Source organism: Physeter macrocephalus, chromosome 18, assembly GCF_002837175.3.
Source record: "Physeter macrocephalus isolate SW-GA chromosome 18, ASM283717v5, whole genome shotgun sequence".
In the NCBI taxonomy this organism is placed as follows: Eukaryota; Metazoa; Chordata; class Mammalia; order Artiodactyla; family Physeteridae; genus Physeter; species Physeter macrocephalus.
This window is the reverse complement of record NC_041231.1, coordinates 57,687,728-57,703,996: the sequence shown is the minus strand read 5'-3', so window position 1 is coordinate 57,703,996 and position 16,269 is coordinate 57,687,728. Positions and strand designations below refer to the sequence as shown.

The following is a 16,269-nucleotide window of genomic DNA, read 5'->3' as shown; positions in this document are numbered from 1 at the left end:
CCAGCAATCCCACTACTGGGCATATACCCAGAGAAAACCATAATTCAAAAAGACACATGCACCCCAATGTTCATTGCAGCACTATTTACAATAGCCAGGTCATGGAAGCAACCTAAATGCCCATCAATAGATGAATGGATAAAGAAGATGTGGTACATATATACAATGGAATATTACTCAGCCATAAAAGGGAACGAAATTGGGTCACTTGTTGAGACGTGGATGGATCTAGAGACTATCATACACAGTGAAGTAAGTCAGAAAGAGAAAACCAAATATCGTATATTAACGCATATATGTGGAACCTAGAAAATGGTACAGATGAACCGGTTTGCAGGGCAGAAATTGAGACAGAGATGTAGAGAACAAACGTATGGACACCAAGGGTGGAAAGTGGGGTGGGGTGGGGGTGTGTGTGACGAATTGGGAGATTGGGATTGACATGTACACACTGAAGTGTATAAAATGGATGACTAATAAGAACCTGCTGTATAAAAAAATAAATAAAATCACATTAAAAAGAAAAGTGCTCATTCATTTGCCTGACTTAGCTTATTTATTTATTTTTTTGTGGTACGTGGGCCTCTCACTGTTGTGGCCTCTCCCGTTGCGGAGCTCAGGGTCCGGATGCACAGGCTCAGCGGCCACGGCTCATGGGCCCAGCCGCTCCGCGGCATGTGGGATCTTCCCAGACCGGGGTACGAACCCGTGTCCCCTGCGTCGGCAGGCGGATTCTCAACCACTGTGCCACCAGGGAAGCCCAGCTTATTTTTTATTTACAATGAAAATCAGGCCCTGGTAGAGCGTATAATAAATAGAACATGATACATTTTACATAGTTTTGGAAGACACAGGACCTCATCTGCTGCCCAAGGTCAACTTTTGTAGCAAATGTGAAAGGGCATATTTGGGAGAGAAAGAAGTAAAGAGCTATTTCTTAGGCAAACTGAATATACCAAGCAGAGCAGAAGACAGCCCTTCAGGGTTTGAATGGCAGTATCTGCGGAAAATAGGCTAATACACAATTTCAAAGACAAATGATTTGAGGGATGATCTTCCCCTCTCCCAGTCTATTTGTACTACAGCTGTGTCCCAGAGACATCAATAGAGGGACTGGGAAACTCAATTAGATTTCTGCTGCACTGACGCCCCCCACTGGTCTCACCATCTCACAGTTTCAGAGGAAAGCCCTTTGGAAAAATTTTCACAGGTTTTTGTCACGTGCAGGATTTAATTCAGCTTCCCTCTTCGCCCCCGGCCGATTTCATTCCCCTCTCTTTCCAACAAGTGAATGGCAAAGGGTAATGAGGCCAAGGATGAAAAGGACAAAAAAAAAAAGAAAACAAAACGAAAGAAAGACATGTGATGGCTGTCTGTCTGAATAAAACAGGCCAAGGTTCTGAAATTAAACCCAGCAGGCAGAATTTTCCAAAGGCTGCCTGACCTGACGGCTGAAACCTCTTTCATCCAAGTTCCAAGTGCTGGTGTGGGTTCTCAGTACACACACACAAAGGGACCTTCACTGACACACCTGAGCTGTCGTCCTGCTCCCCGGGCTTCCTCAGGTAATTTCAGGGTCATTTCCAAGGGATGCAGAATCACAAACTGAGCACTAGCCCAGACTGGCATGAGACAAAGCCTACCGTTCTGTCATTTCAGTCACTGTAGGGCCTGCCTTTCCTGTCTGACAGTCACAGGGTACAGTTTAAGCATAAAATCCATGTAAGTGGTGTGCTGTGCATGGAGGTGAAGAAATTTATGGTACAAGATGATGGGAATAACAGTGGAGTCTGTGCCATGCTGACCTCAGCTTTAGCTAATGCCCTGCATCTCACAGTTACCATAGTTACTGTGCATTTACTGCGCATCTCCATAGCCCTGGAGATGAGGATCACATGGAACTCTGTTTGCTTCTTTAAATCACCAAAACCGCTCCGAGACCCAGTCTCAAGGAGCTCTAAGTGACTCTGTCCTTGTTCCTTGTCTCTTCACCTCTCCCCCTTAACACATCTGATAGCTGCAAGAAAATGGTGGTTGGAACACACTCCACAGCGGATGGCAGGAGCAGAAGGGCACCATAGATTGTTCTAGAAGAAACTTCCTCCATCTCCTAGTTCACTTGTGGGTTTCTAGAAAAGATTTGTTTGTTAACATTTGAAAGATGTCAATCACCTGTTAAAACAACCCAACTGTTGGGAGACTAGTGCTTGTTTTATTTAAATTAATAGGATAATTATTCTTAAAGTCTCAAAAAATAAATGCTAAAAAAGGTGGATGGAAGTCAAGCCAGTATAAGTGGATGACAGCAAACAGGTAAGTCCCTTGAAGTCAGCTAAGAATGTAGACTCTCATCCTCACCAACTTCAATCGGTGTAGGACATTCTATCATCAGAGCAGATGAAGTCTGTCTTTTAAAAAAATTTTTCGTTTTGAAGCATAGTTTTACAGTGTTGTGTTAATTTTTGCTGTACAGGAAAGTGATTCATTTATACATATATATATTCTTTTCCATTATGGTTTATCACAGGATATTGAATATAGTCCTGTGTTATACAGTAGGACCTTGTCGTTTGTCCATCCTATATATAATAGTTTGCATCTGCTAATCCCAAACTCCCACTCCATCCCTCCCCTGATGAAGTCTTAAATTAAATTTCAAGTATATTCAGATTCATAGAGGAGAGTCATAATAGGCATCTTCGTAAACCAGCTTCTCTTTAAAACAAAACAGTCACTGCCAAAAAAATGCAATGTTTTCTCTTACTGATGAGGCAGCAATTCACAGCCTCTGTGATGTCAATCTGCCAAATAGGCTTGTGAAATATTAACTACACTACAGAGACCCCCACCCGTGATTGCACACAAACAGGGGGACCTGACTTCAGATCGTGTGCGTGGGGATGGTTCCAGTTGACATTTCATGCTGTGTCCATAACAGCATTTTTTCTCCGACAGTTTTTCCTTCCATTCAGAAGTCTTTCCTCAAAAGCAGCTTTTCTAGGTCCAAATACATCTTTAAAGATTCCAGGGAGAGATTTGCATACAATATGCATTTTGTTTATTTATCTTGGTTAATTGGGGTTCTTGCTTATTGTCTATTTTAAAATTTTCTTAATTTTAATATTTAGGGAAAACAGAATATAATACTCCCTCAAGTAGTAATTTTTTCAATTTAAAAAGAAATTAAACAGCAGAAATTAAACACAACATTGAAAATCAACTCTACTTCAATAAAATTAAAAAAAAAAAAGAAAGCAAACTACTTCTGTTGAGGAAGGGTGGTTTCTTATTGAAGGTGATTAATGAGAAACCCTTTTCCCCACCCACCACCACAGAGCTCATCCAACAAAACCAAAGACCACAGACGTTAAAGGTTAACTGGTTAGTCCTCCTCCTGAGCAATACTTAAACTCACCCTCTTAACCCCATGTTTACCTGTGGGTTGGGACCTACAGGAGGTCCCGCTGACATGTGGGTAATCATATGAGGAAACCAACGTGAATTTAGTACCATGAAAAATAAACAATGACAGTCTCATTTGCTTCTTAACTATTAAACCTGGAAGGCATGTGTTTCTAGGTAAGATTTAGCTAATTCATAAACTGCAAGAAAACAGGAAAATTTCTTTGATGGCTTAACCCACTTATGAGGTTCCCGACTTAGTACTTAGTTTTAGTGGCCTCTGCAAAAATAGGTAACTAGAACCTTGACTAATCAGAGAAGAGGAAGCAGTTGCTTAAATGACATCACTAGCTGTTAGAAGCACGCTGAAAGTCATGGAGATGCACACAAGTTCCCCAGGGGCAATGAGGGCCATTTGCATGACCAATTTCATTTTCTGTCTTCGACTTTCAAGTGATAAACTCAATTACTGACACAGGCTCCTGTAAAAAAGTAGCTGATTGATACGTGGTTTCCAAATGATTAAAACCCCTTTCAATAAAAAGACAAAAGAAGGTGTATTAGTTTGCCTTTGAAGTGTGACTCTATCCTTTTCACTTTCTCCAGGGGTTACAAGTCCAGTGTGGTGTAAGGGGCAGGAAGCCCACCATTTATTTTTAACACGATGTATAAAAAGGGTCCTACACGCAAGCCTTTTGGGACACCAACTATAATTTTATCCAGCTAATGAAATAAAAGTTATCAAGTAATATTACCTTATGGATTCCTTCAGGAAAGAAAAAGGGAGTATGTTGTGACTGCATTTTGAGAGTCATGATGCAGTGACGATGATAAACATTATAAAGCCTAAATCCTAAAGGGATAGGGAAAGAGAGAGCTCCACAGGGATGCTGATGACAAACTCTTGAAGCTACAGGAGCCTGGGAGCATTAGAAGTATGGAGTCCACCTTCTACGGCTAAGCTGACAGATGATAAAGTATATGACCTCAATGGGTAAATATTTAAGCTTCATGGAGTGTTAGATATTTGACTGTAAATGAGCCAAGAATACAAAATTAGAAGGAAAAAAACTGCCTGTGAAATTATACTGCAGATACAAACCCTCAACTGCCTGAGAGCCCCAGTTTTTTAAAAGCTGTGGTTGACAGAACAAATTAAGCAGTGAGATGTTTACTATGGTTAACAGAGATAAACCAGCACATGTAAAAGATGTAATTACCCAGCATGTTTTCCTAACAATGGATCTTAACTCTGGGCCATGGGAGCACTGGTTTCTTTTCCTTTTTTTCTTCCTTTCTGAAAAATCATCTCAGGTGCTTGGGAAAAATTTTTTAAATTTTCTTTAGAAACTAATAAGATGGTTAAATATTGAAAAACTGAGACTTTCATTGAGAAAGCATTATAGCATCTCTGAAGAGGATTTCCTGGATGAAGAATACTATTTAAGCTAGCAAGAAATCCAGAGAATTCGCATTTCTATCAAGGACTTACCTTTCGCTTAATGTAAATTATATCCCAACTAGATATGTCTTGTATATAATAGGAGATAATAATTATTTATTGACTTGAAGGTATACATACAGGGATGTTTACATTATGAAACCATAAACCTGATTTATTAAAGAACCTGGGTGGTTTTTTCTTGTTATTAAATAGCAACAATAAAAGAGGACAGTTCCAATCTAGCTCTTGGAAGAAGAGAACCACTATAAATGAAGTTTTCTACATAATGAAACTTTTAATAAGTCAAAAATTTCTCTAAGCCAACACTGGAGTAAATACAAAGATAATTAGTCACACATTAAAAAATATATTAAGTTAAAGTCTTGGTGAAGATTCTACCTCTCCATTGGGCATTTCTTGAGCCTATGCTAGGGTGGGGTTACCTCCTCTGCAATACTGGTAAGACAGGAAATTGTCAGGGGGCTTTTGTTAGGGTGTGACTTTGGAGAGAATATAAACTTTCTGAACGACAGTAAAGTTATAGTTATTTATATGTTTATCTGTATATTTATATGTATTAATGTTTATATTGCATATATACACACATACATGTATATATGGTGTATATTTATATACACTAATGTAATGTTATTTGTCTGTTCGTCTGTATATTTATACACATATAATATATACACATATGTACATATATGTATATACACATGTAAATATATATGTATATATAGTATATTTATATGTTTGTATCCTCCATTAGACCTTGAGCTCATCGAGGACACAGAACCCTCTGAGAACAGAGCCTGACGCATTGGAAACACTCAATAAATATTTATTAAATGAGTGAGTGAATAGGATAAAGGCAGAATGTCCAGAAACACATGTTATGATAGAAAATGATTTAAACATGTGCCAAAGCACTCTCTTTGCCTACTAAAAGAAAGTGCGAGGCACTCGTCTGTATACCCAACATTCACACAGGTAACCCCAAGTCAGCCTTAAGGGGCTGGTTCCTCTGGGAGAGCCATGCTGCCTCACAGGTAGACCTCCGGCAGCCCTCTCCTATGTGATATGAAGAGCGCCCCCATCCAGACCATCCATAAAGGCACCGTGCCCAGGCCTGGCAGCAGAGACCTAGCATGGTTCAGGAGACACTCACAGCCAGAGCGAGCTTCACAAGATGCCTCAGCAGCGTGGAGCCAGCAGCAGCAGAGACAAAATGACTCACCACTCTTTGGACACACACAATCTAGCTACGTCAAGAGCATTTCTTTTCCCTTCATCCTTTGATGTAATCATCTTCTCATGTGCCATGAAAACCATATGGGGCATGGTTACAATAAGAACTGTATTTAAGTCTTGGCTCCACCTCAACTCTACCTAATTAACTGCCTAATGAACTGATCTGGGCCTCAGTTTCTTCATATGTAAGATGGGAATGATCATAAGAATGAAACTAACTTTACAGGATTCTTAGGCAAGTCAAGTGAGATTGTGGATGTAGAAACACTTGTCAAGCCATAGAACACTCTGCAATATACAAAGTTATAAAGAAAGGGGTCTGTGTGGTAGAATGCTAATTTCTATCCCTCTGCCATGCTTTGCAGTGTGAGTTTTAAGTTACCCCCATCAGCAGTGGTGGCGTCTATTCCTCCACCAAACCTCTTCTCCAATCTGTCTGGCTTCGCAATTTGCTCTGATCTATAAAAAACAGCAGAGGTGATGGTGTGGGAGTACTGAGCCCAAGAAGTCCTGCAAACTTTCATTTTCTCTCTTGGAACGCTACCACTGCCAGGACAACGCACCCAGAATAGCCTGGTGAGGATTAGAGTCATTCGGAGGACGGCTCGGTTGTCCCAGCCCAGGTCATACTAGTGCAGCATCCAGCAGCAAACAGAGCCACGATGAGCAGAGCTGCCTGCCTGCCCCATAGCTGACTGTAGGTGTAAAGGGAGCCCAGCCAAGACTAGCAGAACCGCCAGACCATCTGTAAATTCATCAGGACTGATGACAGCTTATTGTTTGAGACCACTGGGTTTGGGGGTGGTGCGCTACGTGGCAATGGCTCACTGACCTGGCATCATAGCTGCCTACCAGAGCCCTTGGGGACATGTCCAGAGAAGAGGGCTCACGTGGTCGGAAAATGCGTAAGTCAACGACAACTGCATGGTACAGCTTTTCCCTTCAGCTTCCTTCAACATTTCCAGGGTGGTTTTAACCACAATTTCTGGCTGACCTCAGGACTAAGGCTGAGAGCTTCTGATCTCAGCAGAAAGCCTGCCCTGAGTTCACAGGATACCATGTGAACAGCTGTGCTTCTGCTTCCAAGATGCGATCTAAAAAGAAAATAAGAAATGGCCTCCTGGATCTCATCCCTCTTTAAGTATGCTGTCCCGGCAAAGAGCCAAAGATGCAGGCAGGTCTCTTTTTAAATATAGCTTCTGAAATCAACCTACCCAGACTGACATTTAAAAATCGGCTGATACAGGAAAGCAGGAAGGGATTAGTCAGCAGAAGTGGAAAAGGGAATAGATCAGAGGCTAGATCATCAGAAGCCTATAAAAACTATAAATGTTCAGGATGATTTGTGTGGCAAGTGGAAAGGTAATTAAAGAAGAAATGAAAGGGTAAAAGCCATCAAAGTCTTCTTTATGACCAACTATGTCTTTGCTCACAGAGCTTTGGCCACCATAGCCAAGGCTAATGTGATGCCCTTCGTGAATATTCTGAGGATAATCACAGGCCCATGGAATAATGTTTCCCTATATTTCTGCCTTCTTGATGGGAGTTTTGTTTATTTCCTAGGGCTTAACTCTCCCACAGAGTGTGCGTAAGCATGGGATGAGGGCCCAGGACTCCAATCATCCAAATATGTCTCATGATTAATAGATCAGGTTCACAAAGTTATGAGGACTTGAAGGAATTCTACAACTCCTACAAATATATCCCCACCCTTGCTTAAAGGGTTCTCTTTCTATACTGTAACTTCTGGATACCCAGCCTTCTCTCTTTCTCCTTTATTATCAAAATACACCAGCAGCAAAGCTGTTTAAACAACCAACAAATCAGCAAAAACTAAGAAAAGCATATGAGCTTAAGATCAGAAGGCCAAGTACCCATAAACAATGACTGCAGATACCATTTACAGAGTACTTCGCTATGTACTAAGCACCATGGTGTTCATCCATTACCTCAAATTTGTCTCTCAACAATTCCATGAGTCAGGTATTGTTAAGCCCATTTACAGAAGAGAATTGGCAAGATGTAGCGGCTTGTCCCAAAAGTCTCATAGCTACTTACTGGCAGAGCTGAGAGCAAAACTAAGTCTGGATGAGACCAAAGTACTTCTCTCCCAACAACCACTTGAACCTCAAGCTTTGACTCCAGCCAAAATTCTTTGCATTTGAAAATAATGCTTATTCAACATGTTACAAACTGCCAAGCATTTTGTCAGCTGCCTGAACCAAATGTTTCACCTTCCTGAGTGCATCCCCTTCCTTAGCAGAGCTTGGTCCAGCTCCCTGCAGAGCCCCTCCTGGCTGACAATTTTTCTTGGGGCCACTTTTTGCAGCATCTCCCAGCTCTGCCTTTGGCCTGAGCTCCATGCTCTACATATTTCTTTTCATCCTTTTTGCTCCCTTCCCTTTACCAAGAGCCACGGTGCCTGGGCTTAAGAGCTTTAGTGTTAGACTAGCTCTGTCATTAACTAACTAATTGATTAACAGATGTTTGACAAGTAACTTACCTTCTCTGAGGGTAATAATAGAACCTACTTCATAGAAAAGACTAAATGAGTAGGACAGAAAACTAGCCTCAACAAATTTAAGAGGTTATTTCAAGGATCTTTTCTGATCACAATGGCATGAAACTAGAAATTAACCATGGAAAGAAAAATGAGACAAAAATGATTACATGGAGACTAAAAAACATGCCACTAAAACACCAATGGGTCACCGATGAAATTAAAGAGGAAATTTAAAGATAATTTGAGACAAATGACAATGAAAACACAACCATACAAAATCTAGGGGATGCAGCAAAAGCAGTCCTAAGAGGGAAGTTCACAGCAATACAGGTCTTCCTCAAAAAACAAGAAAAATCTCAAATAAAGAATCTAACCTACCACCTAAAAGAATTAGAAGAAGAGGAACAAACAAAACCTAAAGTCAGCAGAAGGAAGTATATAATAAAGATCAGAGAGAAAATAAATAAGATAGAGGTTAAAAAAAATTAGAAAAAATCAATAAAACCAAGAGCTGGTTTTTTGAAAGGATAAACAAAATTGACAAACCTCTGGTCAGGCTCACCATGAAGAAAAGAGAGAGGACCCAAATGAACAAAATAAGAAAAGGCTAAATAAAATTATATATGTACTGGGCTTAGCACAGTGTAAGGTAATATAGTAAAAGCTCAAAAATTGTTATGGTAAAATAAATATACGCCTGCCAGGAACATATAAATCTGGTGGAAGGAGAAAGCCAAAACTATTCCTAGATTCTTGTTACCGAGAAAAAGGTCTCCATGGTGACCCCATTCAAGAGGACTTCATTGGAAGTGCATAAAGCAAGTCTTCTTTATATTTGTTTGCTGCTTTACAATTTATAAAGTACTTCCATAAACAAAATCTTATGTCACCCTTGACACAAGGCAGCACTTTCCAAGACGTGGTACCAATGCCACACTTGATGACGTCTTCCCTGAACTTCCTGTAGAAGACATTAGGGATTGATTCAGCATCATCCAACCTCCTTCTAACAAAGTCTCTTTTGCAGCTAGGGTGTCTGTTGTGATTGAAGCTTAGCCAACTATTGGAACGTGTATAAGCCATCATTTCAGAATCGACTGGGAGAAGGGGCATAATGGCAGGGATCCGTTTTTGCCAGGAAGGTCATGGTGGGGCAGCTGGTTCTGGTGCTGGCATCTCTTATGGCAGATTCACAATTCAACAGGCCACTTCAGACTCAGGAAGGAGCAGCAGCCCCCTGCGTTGCCCAGTTCTGGGGTAGGACTTTGAAACGTGTCTTTTCAGCCCTTCAGTGATTATGTAAGTCTTTAATTTTCTATAAATCCCTTTCTTCTTCAATTAACCAGAGTATGTTCTGTTTTCTGAACTTGATCTCTAAGCAGTCACTTAGAAGAGGAATTCTTCTTGACCTCCTTTCTGTACCCACAGTCCTTTGTTCCTGCCCATAATTCTTGTGACATTTGACTTTTCATTATAGTAACTTTTATATATGACTGTCTCTTTTTCCAATTGAAGGCGGCTTGATAGAAGACCTCATTTTCATCTTTGATTTTCCCCACAGCACTCAGCACAATGCATGTGCTGAATGGAACCAGGACTTCCCCACAGCAGCACCGTGGCTGGCAAAAGACTGATTTTGAAATATCACTAGGTTTTATTGTTCCATGTTTGATCTCTTGTTAAATTATGCCTAAATGTAAGTTTTCAAAGTGGCCATCTTTATTTGTGGTAGACTAGGTAGCTCTTCAGAAATATTTCTTCCCACTGCCTCACTTCCAAGGGAGTACTATATTGATTTTGGTCACATGGCTTGATGTAGCCTCACACTGGGGTAGAGCATATATCTCCACCATCTTTTCATGTTGGGTTCAGTTACGTGATTTGCTTTCGTCAATCATCTGTTAGCAGACATGCTATGACAGAGACTCTTGAAATGCTCTTACGCAGTAGGTTTGTGCTCGTGTGTCTCTTGTCATTGTCATAACAACATGCCCCAGAGAGTCCACTGGCTCAAGGAGGAGGATAAGGGATCCATGGAGCAGAGCACCCCCTCTAAGAGTCCAGTCTAAGTTAGCACCCCCACCTCTCCTTCCCCTCTCATCTGCAGATGCATGAGTAATACATGCTTACTGTTTTCTATCACTGAGGTTTGTGACACAGTGTTGTTGTAGCAATAAATCATGTTCCTGGAGAGGCAAAGAGGGAAATTCCTCCTTTCAAAGAAGATCGGATGTATTAGAAAGAGAAGGTGCCTCTTGTATGAAGTTTAATACTTTCCTCCACACCCCCCTTCCTCCTGGAGACTCATCTCCTTCATTTCCACCCAACACACATTGTGGGGTTGGAGCTACTTTCTGCCCTTCCCACCCCACCCTCCTGTGCTTTTCAGTAGATGTTGGCTTCTCTTCACTGAGTCCTCTTCTCTCCTCTCAGTATCATTTTTGAGGACTTGTATCACTCTCTGCGGAAAACTCCCAAACTCTAGCCCCAGTCCCTAAGTTGTCCTCAAGTCATAGCCACTGAGTTCTATCTGCCAAGAGCCTGTCTCCAGCTGGCATTCCTCACGGGATCTCTGACACGGTACTCCCAGACCACAGCCAGCAACTTCTTCTAATTCACTCTTCTGTCTCCTCTTCCTTTGACCATCTCCCAGGTCATCCATACACAAAAACTGCAGGAATAAATAGTTCTCTTCCTGTCACCAAATACCTGCCAAATACCTTGTAGGTGAACTGATGTGGCTTTCAAAAGCACTCGGAGTTATTTAGGTTCATGGAGCTTTCAAGTTAAAGGAGCACTCTCTGGAATAATTTTGTAAAGCAGAGGGACTTTGGCAATGCGGCTTTGCCCTGAATGTGTGCTCTAATTTCAGGATTTTTACTGTATACATTTTCCTTGAATTAGGGGCAGGGTGGTGAGTGACAGAAGATGGAGCCTCACGTGTAAAAAGACTATGGAAACCAGTAAGGGTTTTGGTGGGACACAAAGGGCATAGGGAAACTGCGGCCACGCCCACTTCAATTATCAACATTAAAGGCTGATATCCTGTGCTATCCTGTTCAAAAATCAATGGCTAGGGCTTCCCTGGTGGCGCAGTGGTTGAGAGTCTGCTTGCCGATGCAGGGGACACGGGTTCATGCCCCGGTCCGGGAGGATCCCAAAAAAAAAAAAAAAAAAAATCAATGGCTAATAAAAATGTAAGCAATATTAATTCAGGCCGGCAAAACAGGGATTAAAATTTACCATGCAGAACACAGCCCATAAAAATTTTGCAACTAGATTTTTTTTGCCATTCAAAAAGGATATCACACTCTCAGCTTATAGACAGGCATTTAACGAAGGACTTCTGAAGAGACCCTGGGCGTAAATCTCATCTTGGATGCTTTTTTTTAAAACTCATTTTGTATAATTCCAGCTTTTCTTCCAGTCTGGCTGGCTTTCTACCACACTGTCTGTTACTGAGATCTGTCCGGCAGGGACAGTAATGAGAATTCTGGGCACAGCCTCTAGGGAGGAGACAACGAGAGCCTGTCAGAGCCCCTTACCACGTTGCTGAGTTTAAACCGATTCAGAGAATATTTCTTTGGTGGATTCCAGGAACGAATGACAACTGTTTACTAAGTGTGTGTGTGTGTGTGTGGGGGGGGGACGCTTATTGACAAAACAAGTGGCTACGTCTTCTCCCAGGCACCCAGTGTCTGTAGCAAACACATTTTCACATCCCATTAACTGCAGAACTTGAGGTTTTATATGTTTTTTTTTATTGCATGGTATATTTTAGCTCCTGTGCTGGCCAAGTGTCTTTGTGCAGATGGAAATTGGGCAAGCTTCCTTCCCTGACTCTGTAGTTGATCCTTGTTCTTTACCCCAAAAAAAGTCTTTGAGTCTAGATTAAACTTTGTCCCATTGAAAATTATCAATATGTAGCAGACTGCAGTGATCAAAAAGGGGACTGGGATGAGATTTTCAGAGGTGTGTAGGGGGAGAGAGGAACAGACAGAGAGAAAATGACTTTACTGGACCAGCATTAAGTCAAAAAATCATACTGGAACTCTTATTCTACACCATACCCACAATCGAGCATGCAGACATGCACCAACTGGGGCCAAACATAAGGTTAATATTTTTAAGACAGTGTTGAAATAGTACAGCACATCAGTATGCTGTCTTTGGCCTCATATATAATAAGAAATGTTTACATGTGTGTACACATACACATACGTATATACGTATGTGATATTTCAGGAAGATGGGATGATGGGTGCAGTGAGATTCTAAGAAAAGGGGGCATCTGGGACTAAGGTACAGAAGGGAGAGATGAGACCTTGAGCTTGGAGCTCTGGGATTTGAAAGGAACACGTGCAGCCAGGACAGGTGGGAGGTGTAGCTGCAGGAGGAGGCAAAGCCACACCCCCAAATGCCTCGACGGCCCTGCTCAGGAACCCGCATTTTCTAGAGAAGGTGGCGGGAAGGTCTTTAAGCAGTGGAACACAGTGATTCATGGCCATTTATGCATGGCCCTCTGACAGTGTGAGGACAGGGGCTTGGAGCAGAGGCAGTGCCGGAAGCAGGTGGGTCAGGTGGAGACATCTGTGGCAATAATCTACATAGGAAAAGTGAGAACATAGGTTTAAAATAGCTTCCAGTTCACCCAGTACCTCAATATAATGTCCCTTTGGAAGGCTATAGGCAAAATTTCCATGTGATTTTTCAGAACTGCCATTACTTGAAAAAATACACAAAACATATCTGAGTTCTCCAGTACAACAAACTGACCTCCAAAATCAGAGATTAGAAATTTAATAAAAATATTTTTAGTAGCTTGTAAACTGTTTTTTATTCAACATACTTTCCACCCTTTGACTTCCATTAAAAATATAAGTGTGTGGCCGGTCAGGATGGCTATTATCAAAAAAGCTAGAAACAATAAATGCTGGAGAAGGTGTGGTGAAAAGGGAACCCTCCTGCACTATTGGTGGGTAAATTGGTACAGCCACTGTGGAGAACAGTAGGGAGGTTCCTAAAAAAACTAAAAATAGAACTACCATGTGATCCTGCAATCCCACTCCTGGGCATATATCCAGAGAAAACCATAATTCAAAACGATACATGCACCCCAATGTCCATTGTAGCACTATTTACAATAGCCAGGTCTTGGAAGCAACTTAAATGTGAATCGACAGATGAATGGATAAAGATGTGGCACATATATACAATGGAATATTACTCAGCTATAAAAAGAAACAAAACTGAGTTATTTGTAGTGAGGTGGATGGACCTAGAGTCTGTCATACAGAGTGAAGTAAGTCAGAAAGAGAAAAACAAATACCGTATTCTAATGCATATATATGGAAACTAAAAAAAGCAAATGGTACTGATGAACCTAGTTGCAGGGCAGGAATAAAGATGTAGACATAGAGAATGGACTTGAGGACACAGGGTGGGAGGGGGAAGATGGGGCTAAGTGAGAGTAGCATTGACATATATACACTACCGAATGTAAAATAGAAAGCTAGTGGGAAGCAGCCGCATAGCACAGGGAGATCAGCTCAGTGCTCTGCGATGACCTAGAGGGGTAGGATAGGGAGGATGGGAGGGAGGCTCAAGAGGGAGGGGATATGGGGACATGTGTATGCATATGGCTGATTCATTTTGGTGTACAACAGAAACTAACACAGTATTGTGAAGCAATTATACTCCAATAAATATCTATTAAAAAAAAAAAGTCACTTGAGACAGAAGCACCTGAGAGTAAACAGAGACATATGTTGACATACAATAGATTAAGTACTGTTATTCTTAAATGAATGAATGAATATTTTCTTAATTTTCTGTCATAATTTTTAATTCTATAAATATTGATAAATGTAACCCACATGAACTAAAGCTCTTAAATGTTCTCAGTGATTTTTAAGAGTGTAAAGTGATTTTTGGTCTCAGGACCAAAAAGTTTGAGAACTGCTGTGCACAGACAATGCCTGGCACTTAGCAAAATGATGTCAGTGTTGGTTAAATAACAAAATAAGCAACAAATCTGATCTGGTTGCAATTTATCACATAAAAGAACTTTGTTTCTTGTTTTGCATTCGTAGACATCTTAAAAGGGTCCAAGCTTTTTCTGTGTGGGACAGACATTCTGTAGGAAGATTCCAGCAGGCTTACTTGGCATTATGCTTCATTTGATCACTTTTCGGCTTACTTGGCATTATTGCTTCATTTGATCACTTTTCAATGTGAATAAGACACTTAGGGTGCAGATGAGAATTGTTGGGGTACACACATTCACATTTCAGATAACCCTCATATGTTGCCTAATTAAAGATCAACTATTTTTTAAAATCCCCTAATAGCGTGTGATGTTGGGGAAGTGAGTGCACCTCTCTGAACCTCGGTTTTCTCGTTTTTAAAATGAAGATCATAGTACCCACCCATTAAGGCTATACTGAGGATTAAATGTAAAGTGCTTAGAACAGGGCCTGGCATGTAGAAAGCACTATAAAATTGCTCTTATTATTTCTGACAACTGAATTTGCCTTGTGATTCTGATTTTTCAGCTTTATTGAAAAAGTTGTTGAATTCTGTGGAAAAATGAACATTTGTAAAGATTAAGTGTATTTAATACAACTTAATACTTAGGGGACTGTAGATCTCAATGGCTTTAGAAAGTTGATTTTGTTCAAAATATTATGTCATCTTCATGCTTAAGGATGTTCTTCATTAGAAAATAATAAATATACACTAAATGGAAAAAAATCTAAATGTGTGTGTATAAATAAATGTATATATACACACATTCAAATTATATGTAATTACATATATATATGTGTGTGTGTGTGTGTGTGTGTGTGTATGTATATGTATACATACATATAAAATCTTTAGTCATCTTTTGGGGAAATTTTAAAATTATATAACAAAGTTAATATACCTATGAAATGAAGAAATGTGCAAGTATCACAAAATATCATTTTTGAAATGAGGTAGAATGTGGCTGTCTATATTTGGAAAATATGGCTTTATAAATAAGTTCAATAATACAAAAGAAACTATTCTTTCCATTGATTTTTTTTTCTTTGTAACAAGAAGAACCAAAATATCATAAGGTGTTCTTATTAACTAACTTTAAACCTCTGAATGAGGCTATCAGGCAATAAAATTCGTTATTCAATATTAATTTTATGATAATAGCATAGAAAAATTTAATACAAGTGTTTTACAAAGATGTAAATTGATATTTAATATATTTATATTTGACATATTCACATTTATCTTTAATAATGTAATTACTGAAGCTATTTTATATTTAAACTTCATACCAAAAAATAAAATAAACAAACTGCTTTAAGAAATTTCAAAATTTAGTTCTCTTAAATAATAACAGGATATGAAAGGGGAAAAAATCTCAGTGGAGTTAAGAGTGTAAGATTTTAGATCCAAGACATTTTCTCTGTTCAGACTATAAGAAGACACACAGTAGAAACTAGTTTCCAAGACATGATCTGATAGATTCTGGTATTCAGAGTATAAAAGAAATCATAACTCAGTTTTGCAACATTTATGTTCAATTACACTTACAATGTAATGTATGCCTGTAAGAACAACAGAGCTGCAGGACCACTGCATTATAAACTAAAAACCAAGCTGAACCTTCATTTGTAAAAACTGA

General features: G+C 40.0%; 1 protein-coding gene across 4 annotated transcripts in view; it reads right to left on the bottom strand.

Moving 5' to 3' along the window:
- GADL1 (glutamate decarboxylase like 1) overlaps positions 1-16,269 on the bottom strand; it is a 203,070-nt gene that overhangs the window by 58,922 nt on the left and 127,879 nt on the right. The window contains exon 15 of one of the 4 annotated variants that reach the window (XM_028479733.1): positions 13,132-13,206. The exons of the other annotated variants lie outside the window; for them this stretch is intronic. Within the exon in view, the coding sequence (XP_028335534.1) occupies positions 13,180-13,206 (27 nt within the window). The 3' untranslated portion in view covers positions 13,132-13,179. Of the gene's footprint in view, positions 1-13,131; positions 13,207-16,269 lie in introns of those variants that run through there. 4 annotated transcript variants of the gene reach the window in all.